This window comes from Penicillium chermesinum (genome assembly GCF_028974085.1).
Source record: "Penicillium chermesinum strain IBT 19713 chromosome Unknown utg000002l:1.0-5270490.0:1.0-5274688.0, whole genome shotgun sequence".
Classification (NCBI taxonomy): Eukaryota; Fungi; Ascomycota; class Eurotiomycetes; order Eurotiales; family Aspergillaceae; genus Penicillium; species Penicillium chermesinum.
The window spans coordinates 4,696,791-4,711,485 of NW_026695312.1; the positions used below are offsets into that span (position 1 = coordinate 4,696,791).

Below are 14,695 nucleotides of genomic sequence, written 5' to 3' on the forward strand. Positions count from 1 at the left end.
TTTTATTTTTTACTGGTTACATTGTGAAAAATGGAGAATCTTGTTTGCTATTCCCGCTTTAAGCTTTACATACACATTGGACTTGGGTTGAACATCTTTAATCAAGGATTAAGTTCAACTTAGAATAAGATGGTTATTCTTGCGACTTTATTCTTCCTCCTCTCAATCTGAAGCTGCGATGCTATAAGCGAGGAATATCGAACGATCCCAGCAATTAATAGGACGGCCCGTATCACGGCCCGTCTCCCTCAAGCATCCGGAAACCGGGCCGTACTGTCAAAGCCCAGGCGGGCGCATATAAAGCTATCGCTAGGGCGCAGGTTGGATTTTTAAAATTACCTGTTTTTGAATTCAAACACTCTTCTCCATTTCCGCGATGGAAAAATCAAGACGCATTGTTATCATTGGCGCTGGAGTCTTCGGACTTGGAACTGCACTGACTCTGAAAGAGCAAGGATATACATCCGTCACAGTTCTTGACCGATCGATGCCCCCAGTGCCGGATGGCTCGAGCAACGACATTTCCCGAATAATCCGATTCGACTACGGAGATGCTGTGTACGCTCGAATCGCCAAGGAGGCCTTTGATCTATGGAAAACAGAAGATTACTCGGATGCATTCTACGAAACGCCAGCTATTTGGTTGACCCAAGACGCCGTCCCCGATCAGCCAATCCAACCTCGAGCTCAAGATTACAGTCGGAAGACCCGCGACGTATTAACACAGATGGGCCAAGAGTGGCACACACTCAAGACCTTGGATGAGGCCAGGACACGCTTTCCCGAACTCGATAAGAACATGAATATCCCCGGATTCGACGCCTTCTACAATACCAACGCTGGATGGGCGGACGCAGGGAGAGCCATTAGCCGTTTGGCCTCCCGATGTGCTGCTGCAGGAGTGTCATTTATTACAGGCCCCAGCGGCCAGGTAACAGATTTCGAGAAGAATCCCGACAACACCATCCGAAGCGTGATGACTGCGAGCGGAACCCAAGTTCTGGGAGACAGCTTCATTTGCGCCGCTGGAGCCTGGACGGCGAGTCTCGTTCCCGCTTGGAATTCCATGCTCGCAGCCGGGCAGGTGGTCGGGTATTTGCGTCTGACTTCTGAAGAAACCGCACGGCTGAAGAATATGCCGATCTGGTTTAACTTTTCCACTGGGTTCTTCTGTTTCCCTCCCCATGAAGGGTCGGGATACCTGAAGGCCGCTGTCCACGGGTTCGGATATACCCAGCAGAATGAGAAGGCTGCCGTGTCTTCACCGTCCCCGTCAGCGGTCGCGTCGCGGGCTAATTTCGTGCCGCCCGATGGGGAGCGAAGACTGTTGGCGGGTATGAAAGATATCTTTCCGGAGCTTGCCAAGCGCGGGTTCGAAAGAACTGGACTTTGTTGGTATAACGACACTCCGACTGGCGATTTTATCCTTGATTATCACCCCGAACACCAGAATCTCTTCATTGCCACAGGCGGAAGTGGACAGTAAGAAGCCCCAAGTTGCTCATGACGTGGCATTATACTGATGGCCCGTAGTGCGTTCAAGTTCCTGCCAGTGATAGGTAAGTATATCGTTGGAAGCTTCGATCGCAGTCTTCCGCAGGAATTGTTGAACAAGTGGAAGTTTCCAACACAATATCGCGACCAGCGCCAAGATGATGTATTTGCTGGGGATGGGAGTCGCGGAGGACCGGAGAGGCGGGAACTCTCGGCCAGCGAACGAGCAGATTTCAATGCTGCTTTAGCTGCTTCCTCACGCCAAAGCAAAATTTGAAGACGCATCGATTGGAACGTTCCGGGTCTCGGCACAATAGTTTCCGCAAATGCCAGGAGATCAATGTCATTTCCAGCCAACGCCACCTGTGCATGCATCGATCAAGGAAGCCAGTATAGTTACTATAAATGTTCTGACATGAAGTCACCAAAGATCATCCAATCAGGAATATCCGGGACGCTTGTTGCAAATGTGTGACTGTGGTGGCCTTGGTTTCCAAAAGACCATTCTGAGGTTTCATTTATAGTCTGTGAAGTTTGGCTGTCTAAGATGGGGTTGCCGGTCGGTTCACGGTTCGCATGCTTCGATGAAGCTCTAGTAAATGTGCGATTTGTCCTGCTAGCTTCAGGCGAACCTTGAACAGTAATGTCAGATACACCAGGCTTCCTATTGACAGGAGACGAAGTGATGTCAAGGATATCCCACATCAAAGACTCATCCTCCGGGGACATCCTGGGTAGGTTTGAGGGTGTCGGCATGCTTGACAAGGCGCCAGAAAATCCTTCCTGGTTGTAAAACAACGACCCATGGTTTTGGCGCCGCGAAGCCAGTTCGTTGATTCTAGTTACCAAAGCGTACATACTTTCCCATTGCGATGCGAGCTCAGTGATATACTCCACGAGCACACGGTACTCATTATTCACCAAAAGGGCAATTTGAGGATTTCTGTTCCCCGTATGCTCCAATTGGATAGTAGCAGCGATTGCAGCCAGATAACCAAAGAAAGGGTCACGTAACCGTATATCACCGTCAGCCATCTCCTTCACGAATCTTGCGATCCATCGTGAATGAAGCAGAGAGCTCTCGAACGACTTTTGTAGGAAGGTAGCTGACAGGTTCTCACTCATATGGCGAAGCTTTATCATCGTCACAAATGGATGATGAATCAGGCACTGTATAGAGTGAAACAGGAACTGAACACACAGCCAAGTCGACAGATAAGGCCGCGAGTCGGGATCTTCCCGAGCGCGGCGCTTGAAATCAACGTTCATGTAGCGATGGGCATCAGCAAATTGGGTTTCAAACTGCATCCACTCGGATTCGAGGATAGCAATCGCCGATCCGCTTTGCCACGGGGGCAAACAACTTGTTGCCAAAGGCTCAAATACCCATTCTGTTGCTTTCCCCCATAGAGAGTAGAGTTGGATAAGACAGGCCAGGATCCCTTGATCCGCCTCGTGTCCTTGGCTCATAGATCGCTTTTGCAGAGAGCCGCACATAGCATTCTCATTTTGGCCCCGCATCGATGGAAATGGCAGCGTGAAATGATTGTCAGATAGACACAAAGAGTAGTTCCGCGACCCATTGTAGGCCCGGTCCAGCATAAAATATGCCCAAGTAATTCGATTTCTAGCATCTGCCTCGAGCCCCTCTGCAAGATCCATTTTCTTGCCTTGGTTCAATTGGAGAGATTGTATTACTCGCAGGCCGATTGCTACCGACAATGAGCCTTTTTGCGTATTCCCATCAGCAAAGTCAAGTTGAGAGAGCAAGAAATTTCCTTGCAGAAAACCAAGATCAGTCTTCCCATCCTGGTACTTGGTATTCAACATCCTCCGCGCACGATCTGCGCAGAATCTGGCGGTAGATACGTTTCCTACAGGGAAACCGGGCGAAATAACGGCCAGTCGACATGTTAAAGCCGCCAACGGAAACATTACTTCCGGTGGAAGATCTTGGGAGTTTTCCAAGAGCCATTGGCTAGAGAATATACAGTAAGGTTGGTCATGAAAATAGTTCAGGTAGGCCTGCACCTCTGATTGAATGAAAGACGACGTCAATGGAGACCTGGGACATCAATTTTGGATTGTTCCTCGACAGTTGACGCACGAAGCTTACCTTAACGACAGTTCTGGAAGGCCGGATTGGGCCCCCGCTTCGGGCGATGATGTTTCGTTGTTGGATTGGATCTCGGCGTCGCATACCGGTAGATACTCAAGAGTATGAGCCAATTTGGTCGGCAGGAGTCGTTCTCTAATGGTTGGAATCGCCACGTATAAACAAACGGTCAAGAATACAGGCACAGTCTTACTCACCTCAATAGCATAGAAATATCGTCTAGTCTTCCTTCTATGTTCTCAAACCGGCGCGTGATAGCATCTTGGCCCTCTTCACCTGGGTTGCGCCGGTTGTCCCCCCGTGCGCGCTTGCACACCTCTACCTCTTGGCAGAGCTGGAGACTCGTAGGAGCACCGTTGTCTTAATCGCTGACACAGTGAACATGCAGGCTTTTCACCCGGGCAGCGAGCCTTTTTGCGACTAACATGTGATCTTCATTCAGTATTTTATTTATATAGATAGCGATCTCGAGCGACAGCTTACCGACATGGCGCGCAAGCTTGGCGAGTACGTTTTAAGGAGACTCTATGTATCGTGTGATTGTTATTTGGAGTACTCATCGTTCTAGGTCGACCTGGCCGATTCGGCTTTGAAGCTTACAAACGGGCGATGTGGACGTGTATCTGGGCAGAAAACATTGCTGAGACTACATTGGGGAAGCGGTCACTCTAGGACCAGATCGAAGCCATCCGCGCCTGTTCCTACCCAGGTAATCTGTTCCTGAATTACTGTGTCCATGCGAGTCGACCACCGCACAACGACATGTCTCTAGAAAGCCTATGCGCGATGGGTTTATTAGATGTGGGGTGTGCCTTTCGAAATTGAAGACTCCGCGGAGAAAGATAAGCCCTCGAGACTCGGACAAACGTCAAAAAGGAACGGGAGATCCAAAGACCAAGTCTTGAGCTGTTCTCCAAGGCATTCCAATAGCTGCGCTAGATCATATCGTGAGGCAGACCCGTTAGCCAATAACATCGAGTGCCACACCCACTCCGTGAAAGGATGCCAACGGATTGCTGCGGATCGAAGGACTCCAATTCCTGATCTGGAGGCTTCTACCCCTCAATTTACCGTTTGGCACTCCGCCGCGACCTCTATCAGACCCATCGGCAGCCACTCTCCGCCTCCGTCGGCCGGGATGGTCGGGAAAGTGGCCCTTGAATTCCCCAATGCCCTACACCCATCACTCGGCGTACAGATGCCTGTCCTTATATGGATAGGAGTATCTTCTGATTCGCCACAGGCATCATGGTCTTGCTAACCGGGAACATGGCCAGCGTTCCAGCAAGGCTGGGGTTGGTGCCAGAGTCAAAATGGCTCTGCCGTGCCGATGCCAAACTGGACCAAGCCATGCCTCCTGTACGCACGCTGGCAGAGAGATCCCCACAATTCTGATCAACAAAGAAAATCGACCGCATGACCGCGCGGGCTGAGTAAATCCTGACCCAATTAATTCGTCGGTATATTTTTAGACCGAAGCAGTCGAAGCTTACTAGTCACTCAGCCCTGGTTAAAAAAACGCTTCAAAGTGCCACATAAACCGTAGACCACGGATTATTGGTCTTAGCGTAATGCTAGCTAAGCAGTTCTTTCCCCCCTGGAACGGCTTAGCATGGCTCATGTGATCGGTGTCAGGGGGAAAGGCACGACGTTTTACGCCCGTGCAGCCCTGCTTGCGTGCACTAATCCCATCATGGACTAATCAGATGATCATGTAAGAGCGGTTTCTGCAGAAAAACTCGCCGTTAGGTTAGGTGCGTCAGTAGACTCGGATACCCAGCCACCAACAGGAAAGCGCGATTGCGCCAACACCGAAAAGCTGGGGGGTTTTGGCGTGGGGGGTTGGGGAAATCGCCCTTAATTAACAATCATCGGCTGCTTTTGTTCAAAAATACCACAAGGATAGTTTCAAACAAAGATCATCCGAATGGCCAACGTAATGCAAAACGCTGGTCGCATCAATGGGTACTTCCACTCAAGCTACATTGACCAGTCACTGAGCAACTCGGGAAATCGAGGAGCAGCATCAGGGATAAATTCGGGGAAATCACGTCGGTGGGTCTTGGTCCTGAATGATAAGCATCAGGTTGTCTTCTATGGTTAGCCTGAGGCAGTTAGGTAGGAGGTTATGATTGCGATTAGGTCTAGCTACATTGTGCATTACCAACCACTGCCACGGGCCCAACATCAGAGTTGTTATCGAGCCTAGCTTCGTAGTAGGCCCATCGTGGCTTTTCTTTCTTTTTCTTTTTTCTTCAGATGGCTACGAACGAATTTGGCCGTCTCTATTATATTTCTACTTAACGAGGTGGGTAATGGCGCATTGTGTGCAGGCGGACTTCGTCCGAGCAACCCCTCCAATTGCCTTGCACAGAGCGAAAAGATGGGCACTTTATCTGTGCCCCGCGCGGAGGATCAAGGATCTCCATGATCCCTTCTATGGAGATGAAACGTGTCTCCAGAACAATTATCGCAGTTTGAGTGACGGTATATGAGCCGATAAGACCGGGTGGCGTTCCACGAAATCCGGGTGCCAGGACCGTAGAACCGCGCAGCGCGTGGACCAGTTGGGAATCTAATGAGCCCCGCACGCGGGCAATTGGACAGCCCAGACAACCACTCGCTGTCCGGTTAAGGATTCCGTTCCGATCCTGTGACCGGAAGTGAGATCGACTCCCCGGATTCTATCACGCCTATCAGAGATACGCAACTATATATGACAATAGGCCATGGATCAAATTTGGCGTTGGTATTCCATTCGAAATCGCCTCCAAGACTATCCTGATTGAGTAGCACGAAATGGCATCTGCTTTGAAAAGTTCTTTGGGCTTCAGCGAGCCCGCTGGCCTCAAGAAGGATGAGGGGACTCCACTGAGGGCTCTGCCATCAAACTGGTACACGTCACCAGAAATGTACGAGCTCGAACGAAGGGCCATCTTCTCCCGGAAATGGCTTCTGACCACACACAAGCTGCGCTTCCAGAAGACTGGCGACTACCTCCTTTACAAAGCGGCTGGATATCCATTCATCCTGGTTCGGGACCGCGACGGCAACATTAATGCATTCCACAATGTGTGTCGCCACCGCGCGTTCCCTGTTGTGACCGATGACAGTGGTACCGCTCGGATCTTCTCTTGCAAGTACCACGGCTGGTCCTATGGCCTGAACGGAAAGTTGGCCAAGGCACCCGGTTACCAAGATCTTGCAGACTTCGACAAGAGTAAGAATGGCCTCTTTCCAATCCACGTCCACATCGACGTCAATGGATTCATTTGGGTGAACCTGGATTCCAAGCCGGAGCCGGAAATTTCCTGGGAGGAAGACTTCAAGGGAATTGATTTGCAGCCGCGCTTTTCCGGGTTCAACTTCAACGATTATACCTTTGATCATACATGGGAGATGGATGGGGCCTTCAACTGGAAGATCCTCGCCGACAACTACAATGAGTGCTACCACTGCGGAACCGCCCACCCAGACGTGCCGGCAGTCGCAGACCTGGAAGCCTACGACGTGGATAATCAGGGTGCTAGCATCGTCCACAAGCCCGGGACCACCGCCGAGCAAACCGCCGCGGGCATGACCGTTGCCAGCACGTACTACTTCCCGAATGCCTCCATGACCGTGACCCCACACTTCTTCTTTATGCAGCGTTTTGTGCCGACCTCGCCCACTAGCTGTGAAATGCGCTACGAGGTCTTCCGGCACAAGGATGCCAGCGACGAGGAATTCGAAAAGATCAATTCGCTGTTCAAGCGCATCATGGCCGAAGACAAAGACCTTTGCACCAACACCCAGAAGAATCTGAACACTGGTGTTTTCGTCAACGGGGAACTTCACCCGCACATGGAGAAGGGCCCCCTCTACTTCCAGGCCACCGTGCGAGACATTGTCACTAGCTTCCACAAGCGGGAGCAAGAATCCGGCCAAGAAATCTGGCCCTCTCGACAGCAACTTCCTGAGGCTGCCACGATCAGTCAGGATGACGTGGACTTCTGCTTGAACCTCAAGAATAGTAAGCCTCCAGGGGAATGCGCTACCCAGGCTGGCGGTTGCTGTGGAGGTGGCTGCAGCACCGCCAATAACGACGCTTTGGTTTTCTAGATACCTGTCTCCGATACCCTCCCCTTCCCCCCACTTCTCATATTGCATATTAGCCTTGATCATGTTTCGTCCTCTTTAGTATAAGTAGTTTATTTTAGATTCAAGATTACGAATAATGCAAGTTTTGACGATCATCTCCTTTCCCTCGGGGAAATTGCCTCTTATCTACTACCGACGATTCTCCTTCCTTTATCTCTTGTATGACCACCCTGGTCAGGCCAAAGAGGATAAGATGGCCAGGATGACATCAGGATCAGCTTCTTATCCGGGAGTTCATCGAAAAACCGTTATCAAAGTTTAGAGACCGCCCCTTCTTCTTTGTGCATATTGTGGGAGCGCCTTATCGGACGAATGATTCATTACGGGATGCCATGACTGGGCGAATCAATACGGCGGAAGGTACGGGATCTTGTCAGATAGCGTTTCTTACGCGTGGTCGAGATAAAGACCGCCGACTGAGCCTCCCCTGCATTCTGCAATACAGATCTTCCTATTGGCACATCCAGTTGCTTATATGGTTGCTCCAGCCAAGCAGCCAAGTCGACTCTAATATTTGGTCGTTTGCCACGGGATCCGTTTTCCCGTTTTAGCATTAAAGTTACATTACGTCTTGTAAATTAGCCTCGTATGTACACGGACCATCTTAACCCCCCCCCCCCCAAGGCTGTGGTAGCGCCGGACGCCCAGTTTGGCCCAGCGAAAACGGGGCTCCTGCACGAATCTAGAATATTCAGCTAAAGTATACTAGTTGCTAGGGCGGGGGGGGATTTTAGGTCCCAAGGACTTACCGGGAATTTTCCCTTGGGACCCTATCCTACCGGTCGCTCTTCTTTTCCCCGCACGAGGTGATCGCCATTACGAACTTCTTTCGCCCCCTCTGTCCATTTCCTGGACGCTATCTTTCTTTCTGGAAAGCCCTGCCGCGTATTCGTTCGTCTCATTCGTCGTAGAGAAGCTTCTTTTTGCTATTCTCTTTCGTGAACCCTCATCGAGTTACCACCTATAATGCCGCCCCGAGAGAACAATCGGGGTAGATTACGTTCTCACGAGGCTTGTCTCAACTGCCGGTAAATTTTCCCTCTTCCTTGCTGTTGCCTATTATCTGCTCATCGTGTTCGCTGGATAGGAGGAAGAAAACGAGATGCCCGGCTGAGAAACCGGCGTGTTCAAGCTGTGTTCGCCTAAACCAGCCATGTCTGTACACTACAGTGCAGCGAGGCTCAAGAAGTGGGCCATCTGTATGATCAAACATATTCTGGCTTTTAAAATCCGGATGTCTGACCCTTTCCAGGCTGACCGACTCGCTTATCTGGAAGAAAAAGTGAATCTGATTTTGAGCGGAAACAAGTGAGGAATGATCACAGCCTTATGTCATTCATGGATCCTCTAATTCAGTCATAGATCCGGTTCGCATGATCAAGCCCATGGCAACCTTCCAGATGCGCCAGAGACAGGATACTCGGCACCCTCATGCCCTTCCTCCACTGACATTGGGGGTACCCTTACTGATTCATTCCTGCTTGGCCTGGGTTATGAGGACTCCAAGCTTCATGGTCCCGCCCGTGTGTCACAAGCCATAGACGTATATTTCCAGTATTGCCACCGACAACCGATATGGTGCTTTGACCGCGAAGAGGTCAAGGATCCGAGTTATATCTCTGAAGAGCTCGCCTGCAGCATATTGACCCTAACAGCCCGCTTCTCGCAAGATCGGGACGATTTGCAGCATTATGGAGACACGGCGAGAACCCTTGTCATGCTTCGCATAGCGAACGGGACAGTGGAAATAGAGACAATCGAAAGTCTATGTTTACTCTCCTTTGCCTCATTTCTAGGTATGACCACTGCCCTGCCTTGTCCACGGGGAAAGAGAAGTATAATTGACCATATGTAGATGGGAACGGCCACCTGGGACGATTTCACCTCGGCCTTGCTCTACAGCTTTGTCGATCCGCAATGTTAGACATTAGCACTACATATGGAGTTGAATGTCCTGCAGCAGAGCGAAAGAAACGCTTATTCTGGAGTCTCCAGTCTCTTGAGCAAACCTACGGGCAAATCAATGGCACTCTAAGTGTGCCTGGCGAGGTCCTACGTTCATTCTACGTGGATACGGGAAACGACCCCAATGTCCAGCACACAGAGCGGAAGCCACCCCCAATGCCTCTTGATGAGATCGGATGTTCTGGTCCGGATGATACAGGAATCTGGAATCTCTCGTTGCATTTTGGATGGGTCTGGAGCAGAGTTAGAGCATACGTCTTTGACTGCGCGCAAAGCAGGCTCAAAGAGCCATGGCGAAACGACTCCATGTACGCCACAGTCATCTCCGATTTAACGGAGCTGGAGAACAAGCTTTCATTATGCCACCGATACGACTCAGTCAAATTCTATGAACGTCGCGCCGATGAGCTACGAAGGAGTCGAGACTACTGGACGCCGTGGCTCAAACTGCAATTCACCTATCACACTATCCTCACCGTCCTCAATCACCCTTTCCTCTATATCGTTGCCTCCCAACACAATCACAACCTGACTATTCCGAACACCTTCTGGCGAAGGTCCTCCGAGCTCGTTGTTTTACACGCGACATGGATTGTCCGAATGATCGATATGGTGAATGATAAGAAAATGCGCCTGACCGATCCGTTCTTTGGACATGCTGCTGCCATTGCCGCCACGGTCCATCTTTACTACTGTTGCGCGGCAGACCCAAGGCTTAAGTATAAGTCGAAAACAGACTTTGCGAAATGTCGAAAGTTCTTGAAAAGCTTTGTTTCCTTCTCCCCTGCTTGCCAAGGCTTGGTATGTCGAAAGCCCCCGTTTCTATTCCCGGAACAACAAAACTTACCATAGCAGGACCGAACCTTAGACAAAATGACCCGAATCGCCTCCGGTTCGGAGAAGGTGGACTTTGACTGGGAGCCTTCCAAAATTCATCTCAGTATTCCTCTCATGTGGGAAGTTTTGCAAATCAACAACTCGCCACGTGCTGAGGAGCCAGCCACTGCTGCCCTCCTGCACCCGACTCTTTCTCCCATGGTTTTCCCCGAAGATACTGATAACCCCTCATCGACTCTCGAGATCATTGTTGCAATGTCTCCTGAAATCACAGTCAACACAGCGGACGGAGGTTCCGCCGCACATATACCACCTCATGTACCTCGCGTATCTTCCTTGCCAGCGTCACCGACTTCTAACGCCGGTGCTGATAAGCTAGTTGCCCCTGCTGACAGCCTCATGGCAAACACCCCTTGGCTTTGGACTGATCCTGCACAATTTGTTGATATGGAGCCTCTTGGGTACCCCGAGTCAGAATCCACCATGGGCAATGTTGACGGATTCTCCGCTTGGTGGGATATTGGAAACTTATAAAGCGCATTGATATTGATTCATCTTCATTCCAACTTCACGCCTTATTATTCCAGGTCCCCTCACTCTTATCCTCGCTGATTTTCCAAGGTGTTCATGAAATCTTGAGTTATTGTCGAGGCCCTCGCACCCATGCCTAGTCTGACAACCCCCATGCGCGGAAACCATTGCAACTTTTTCCTTTGCCGCAGCGACCATACTCGATGTTCCCCCCTGAAAGAGCCCCCGATCGCCTTCCGTGTGCTCTGAATAGATTGCGCCTGACCCTCCTGCCAATATGTGTCGCCAAAGGGCTCCCAGACCAGCATACCCCTGAACAGCACATGGAAACGACCAAAGCCACTATCGACGCCTGAATTGAGAACGCGCCCAATCCACCCCACCATCTTGACGAACTTCGATCGCGAAAAAGGAACCTGCGCTCCAGTTTAACAAAGAGTAAGTACCCACTGCTACAGCGAATCCCCCGTGATGCCCGGGCCTTCTCCCATCCCCGATATCCTTGCGACCAGGCAAAGCCTCCGCGACTCTGCGTGACTCTTGAAGGGATTCCCTTCAAGAGGCCACCCTTTCCGCATGCAACCTCACGAGGTGATAGTTATACCACCGAGTAGTATAGTAGTCCTCTGGCGATTATAGGTGATCTTTTTTTAACGAAAGCGAAGGTTGGGAAGGTGGAAGCAGGGTGTTTCTTCTAGAGCGAGAAGCCTGTCGGGTCCTTGATAGTATATAGTTCGTTGAGTGCCACAAACATCGTAGGATAGTACACAGGCAAGTATTGTAGAGCTCTGCAAGAGGGCCCGTTTTTCACCTTGTTTGATTGCTAAACCCACACCGGCCAAAGCTGAGCTCCCTTTACAAGGCTGATTTCCCAAGTATCGTACAATAGTTCCGAAGGCTCTTCTATGAAATGACGGGTTTATAATTCTAATGATCTTTTTTTCCCTTTAGGTCCATTGGCCAAAAAGGGCCCGATCGACTAGAATCATCACATACATGGCAGCGTAAGATGTTTTCAAGCATCGGGTAAGGTAAAAGACCCACAATGCGGCTCTGGGCCCTACGTCCTCATGTGGTGTTATCAGACGGTCTGTTTGACCAAGACCCAGGGCGCTAGTGCCCTTGAACGCCCAGGCTACGATTTGACGGAGATGAACCCGATTTAAGCTGTCCATCCAGCTGAATTATTGCACGTTTTGCCCGGCGCATGCTATTCATGTCGCCTTCGGAGAGAGAAGCTCAGAAAGCAAGGGTATGATTTGACAAACAGAGGTATTTACAACACTTCACTCCACCTTGCGGACTTGCGTGACAGGAGCCTGATAGATATGGCGCCCATGGATGAGATATTGAACGATCGCAAATATCACGACGACACCGAATACAAGAATGGACCAGTTCATATCCACGGGCGTCGGGTCATTCGCAGTGGGGAAGAAGGTGAAAATGATAGCAAAGCAGAGATACGCAGTTGCGAACACGTTGATTGGCAGTCCCAGCTTGCCGAGGGAGAAGCGGGCGCGCGGAATCCCACCTGGCTGCAGACGAGCACGGATGAAAGCCGAGATCGACAAGATATAGGTTGTGAAGAGGGCGGCAATCATGACCGAGGCGATGGCGTTGAATGCAGCGGTGGAGCCGATGTTGATCAAGCTCAGGAGCACGGTGATGATGGTTGAGACGAGAACGGCCGTCACGGGAATCTGGAGGCGCTTGCTGATATGCGAGAGGGATTTGGAGAATGGAAGGGCATTGTCACGGGCAAAGGCGAAGGTCTGTCGAGAGGCAGTCGCGAGGATACTGATCGCGCTGCAGACCTCCATGACCAGGATGATTGCCGCAATCCCGTTCGTGGCGGCCGTTGAGTTGGTCGCATATTTGACAGCGGGGATGAATGAAAAGCCGCTGTCGGGTGACAGGATGGCATCTGTCAGATCTCCCATTTTGTATAAGAGGGTCACCAGGATAATGAACCCCAGGCCGCCGTTGATCAAGGCGGTCGAGATCATGCACCAAGGGATCACCAATGAGGCATTTTGAACCTCCTCCGCTAGTTTATCTTAGCATAATGATCGGCTACAGGGGGAACAGGGCTCCACTTACCCATGTGAGTAGCCGCATCAGGTCCGGTCCATGAGAAGATTGGCGTCAATTGACCAACCAGACAAGCCAATCCAATACCGGACCATCCGCCAGAGTTGGTGAATTCTTGCCACACGGTCTCCCCTGGAGCCACCTGGGAAGTCATGGACCACATGACGGCCATAGTAGCGATGAAACCACCGATATGCAGGCCGAGAATAACTCCCTCAAGGGAAGGAAGAAGTCTTGCGCCGTACGTGTTGATCACAGTGCCGATCGTGGCAATTGCGATCGTCAGAAGGGTGCCGTGCCAGCGGTGGAAGTCGTATACGTAGCCGTCGGGGCCCGGGTAGTTGAAAACCAGCAGTCCCTGGATCAAAGTTCCGCAGAGGAAGCAGATGCTAGCGAATCCCGCTTGCCACCCCAGCACCGATAGCCAGCCGGTCAAGTAACTCAAAAAGCGTTGGAATCGCGGAGCGGCGAATTCGCTCACCCAGTGATATTGTCCGGCCGATGTAGGCGCACTTTTGGACGGTTAGTTCGGTCGCAACAAACAGGTACTCGTATAATACACACATAGAAGAGATCTCTGCCATGGAAATGACGGCAGCGAAGAATCCCACGAACGACGCGATGTAAACATAGATCATGCCGGCCTTGCCACCGTCGACCAAGCCATAGGTACTCGTCCTGCGCGCGGTCAGTTCTATATTTTCCAGCAATCGCCGAGACACTCTCTCACAGTAGAATGGACTCCCAAGTAGCCATCAACGTTGTGGTGAACCCGAGGATCGTGAAAAAGCGGAAGTTTCTCTGTTTGAACCGATTTAGCTGGGGGTTCGCGCTCCCCGCATTTGCTGCGACGAACCTTGAACTGCTGCGTCTTCCCGAGGCGCTCCATGTCGCGATCATCCTGAACATGGGGGGTCAAGCCCCGTCTCTTGGGAAATCACACCTTTGTCCGACATCATGGGCAAGTGGGCATGGGGAAAGGAAGATCAAGGACGAGAGCTAAAAGGCAGATCGGTGGAATAGGGGGGGGGTTTAAGCAAGACATTGGCGGAACCAATGGTACTTGCGGGATCCGGTTTAGCTTTTTCGGGGTGGAGTCGATCAACTCGCGACGCTTCCATCCGGACTCCAAACTGCTAGTGCGCGCCATGGGGTGGCCAAAGTCTAACTAGGGCCTCGCCCATTGGCCTCCCCTTTCCGACCTTCCTGATGAAGGCTGGTGTGCCTGTGCGAGCAATGCACGACCTTTGATTCAGGATATGCATCCGAACGGGGTCATTATCTCTCCCCCCTGGACAGTTGCAATGAACCGCGGAGAATTTGAATGAGCCACGGCGCTCTTGGCGAACTTTCAACTCCACGATGGAGATGGCCATTTCGCTTACACTGTAGTGCGCTTAGTCGCTCTTGGCTTCGACTAATGGGTGGCGCCGCCGGGCCGGCATGGGGGGGAGGGGAAATCTCAGCAGCCGAATGCTCGATCTCCCGCCAAATCGAGTTCGCCATTCATACCTGTCC

At 51.2% G+C, this 14,695-nt stretch overlaps 7 protein-coding genes across 7 annotated transcripts; 4 read left to right on the forward strand and 3 right to left on the reverse strand.

Moving 5' to 3' along the window:
* Positions 1 to 376: 376 nt before the first annotated feature.
* N7468_002645 (NAD(P)/FAD-dependent oxidoreductase) lies at positions 377 to 1,771 on the forward strand (the record flags this gene model as incomplete). Its single annotated transcript, XM_058471942.1, has 2 exons — positions 377 to 1,482; positions 1,534 to 1,771. 2 exons carry the CDS (start codon positions 377 to 379, stop codon positions 1,769 to 1,771), a joined length of 1,344 nt encoding a protein of 447 aa, XP_058335083.1.
* A 122-nt stretch (positions 1,772 to 1,893) lies between these two features.
* N7468_002646 (fungal specific transcription factor domain-containing protein) lies at positions 1,894 to 3,324 on the reverse strand (the record flags this gene model as incomplete). Its single annotated transcript, XM_058471943.1, has 1 exon — positions 1,894 to 3,324. The coding sequence occupies one exon, from the start codon at positions 3,322 to 3,324 to the stop codon at positions 1,894 to 1,896; it is 1,431 nt and encodes a 476-aa protein (XP_058335084.1).
* Positions 3,325 to 4,409: 1,085 nt separating this feature from the next.
* On the forward strand, positions 4,410 to 4,871 carry N7468_002647 (uncharacterized protein; the record flags this gene model as incomplete). Its single annotated transcript, XM_058471944.1, has 1 exon — positions 4,410 to 4,871. The coding sequence occupies one exon, from the start codon at positions 4,410 to 4,412 to the stop codon at positions 4,869 to 4,871; it is 462 nt and encodes a 153-aa protein (XP_058335085.1).
* A 1,538-nt stretch (positions 4,872 to 6,409) lies between these two features.
* N7468_002648 (aromatic ring-hydroxylating oxygenase subunit alpha) lies at positions 6,410 to 7,711 on the forward strand (the record flags this gene model as incomplete). The annotated part of the gene is made up of 1 exon (XM_058471945.1): positions 6,410 to 7,711. One exon carries the CDS (start codon positions 6,410 to 6,412, stop codon positions 7,709 to 7,711), a length of 1,302 nt encoding a protein of 433 aa, XP_058335086.1.
* A 1,192-nt stretch (positions 7,712 to 8,903) lies between these two features.
* Positions 8,904 to 11,086, forward strand: N7468_002649 (putative C6 transcription factor; the record flags this gene model as incomplete). Its single annotated transcript, XM_058471946.1, has 4 exons — positions 8,904 to 9,058; positions 9,113 to 9,546; positions 9,606 to 10,516; positions 10,571 to 11,086. 4 exons carry the CDS (start codon positions 8,904 to 8,906, stop codon positions 11,084 to 11,086), a joined length of 2,016 nt encoding a protein of 671 aa, XP_058335087.1.
* A 65-nt stretch (positions 11,087 to 11,151) lies between these two features.
* On the reverse strand, positions 11,152 to 11,469 carry N7468_002650 (uncharacterized protein; the record flags this gene model as incomplete). Its single annotated transcript, XM_058471947.1, has 1 exon — positions 11,152 to 11,469. The coding sequence occupies one exon, from the start codon at positions 11,467 to 11,469 to the stop codon at positions 11,152 to 11,154; it is 318 nt and encodes a 105-aa protein (XP_058335088.1).
* Positions 11,470 to 12,369: 900 nt separating this feature from the next.
* Positions 12,370 to 14,066, reverse strand: N7468_002651 (uncharacterized protein; the record flags this gene model as incomplete). Its single annotated transcript, XM_058471948.1, has 5 exons — positions 12,370 to 13,133; positions 13,187 to 13,689; positions 13,742 to 13,855; positions 13,908 to 13,978; positions 14,034 to 14,066. 5 exons carry the CDS (start codon positions 14,064 to 14,066, stop codon positions 12,370 to 12,372), a joined length of 1,485 nt encoding a protein of 494 aa, XP_058335089.1.
* Between the last annotated feature and the right edge of the window lie 629 nt (positions 14,067 to 14,695).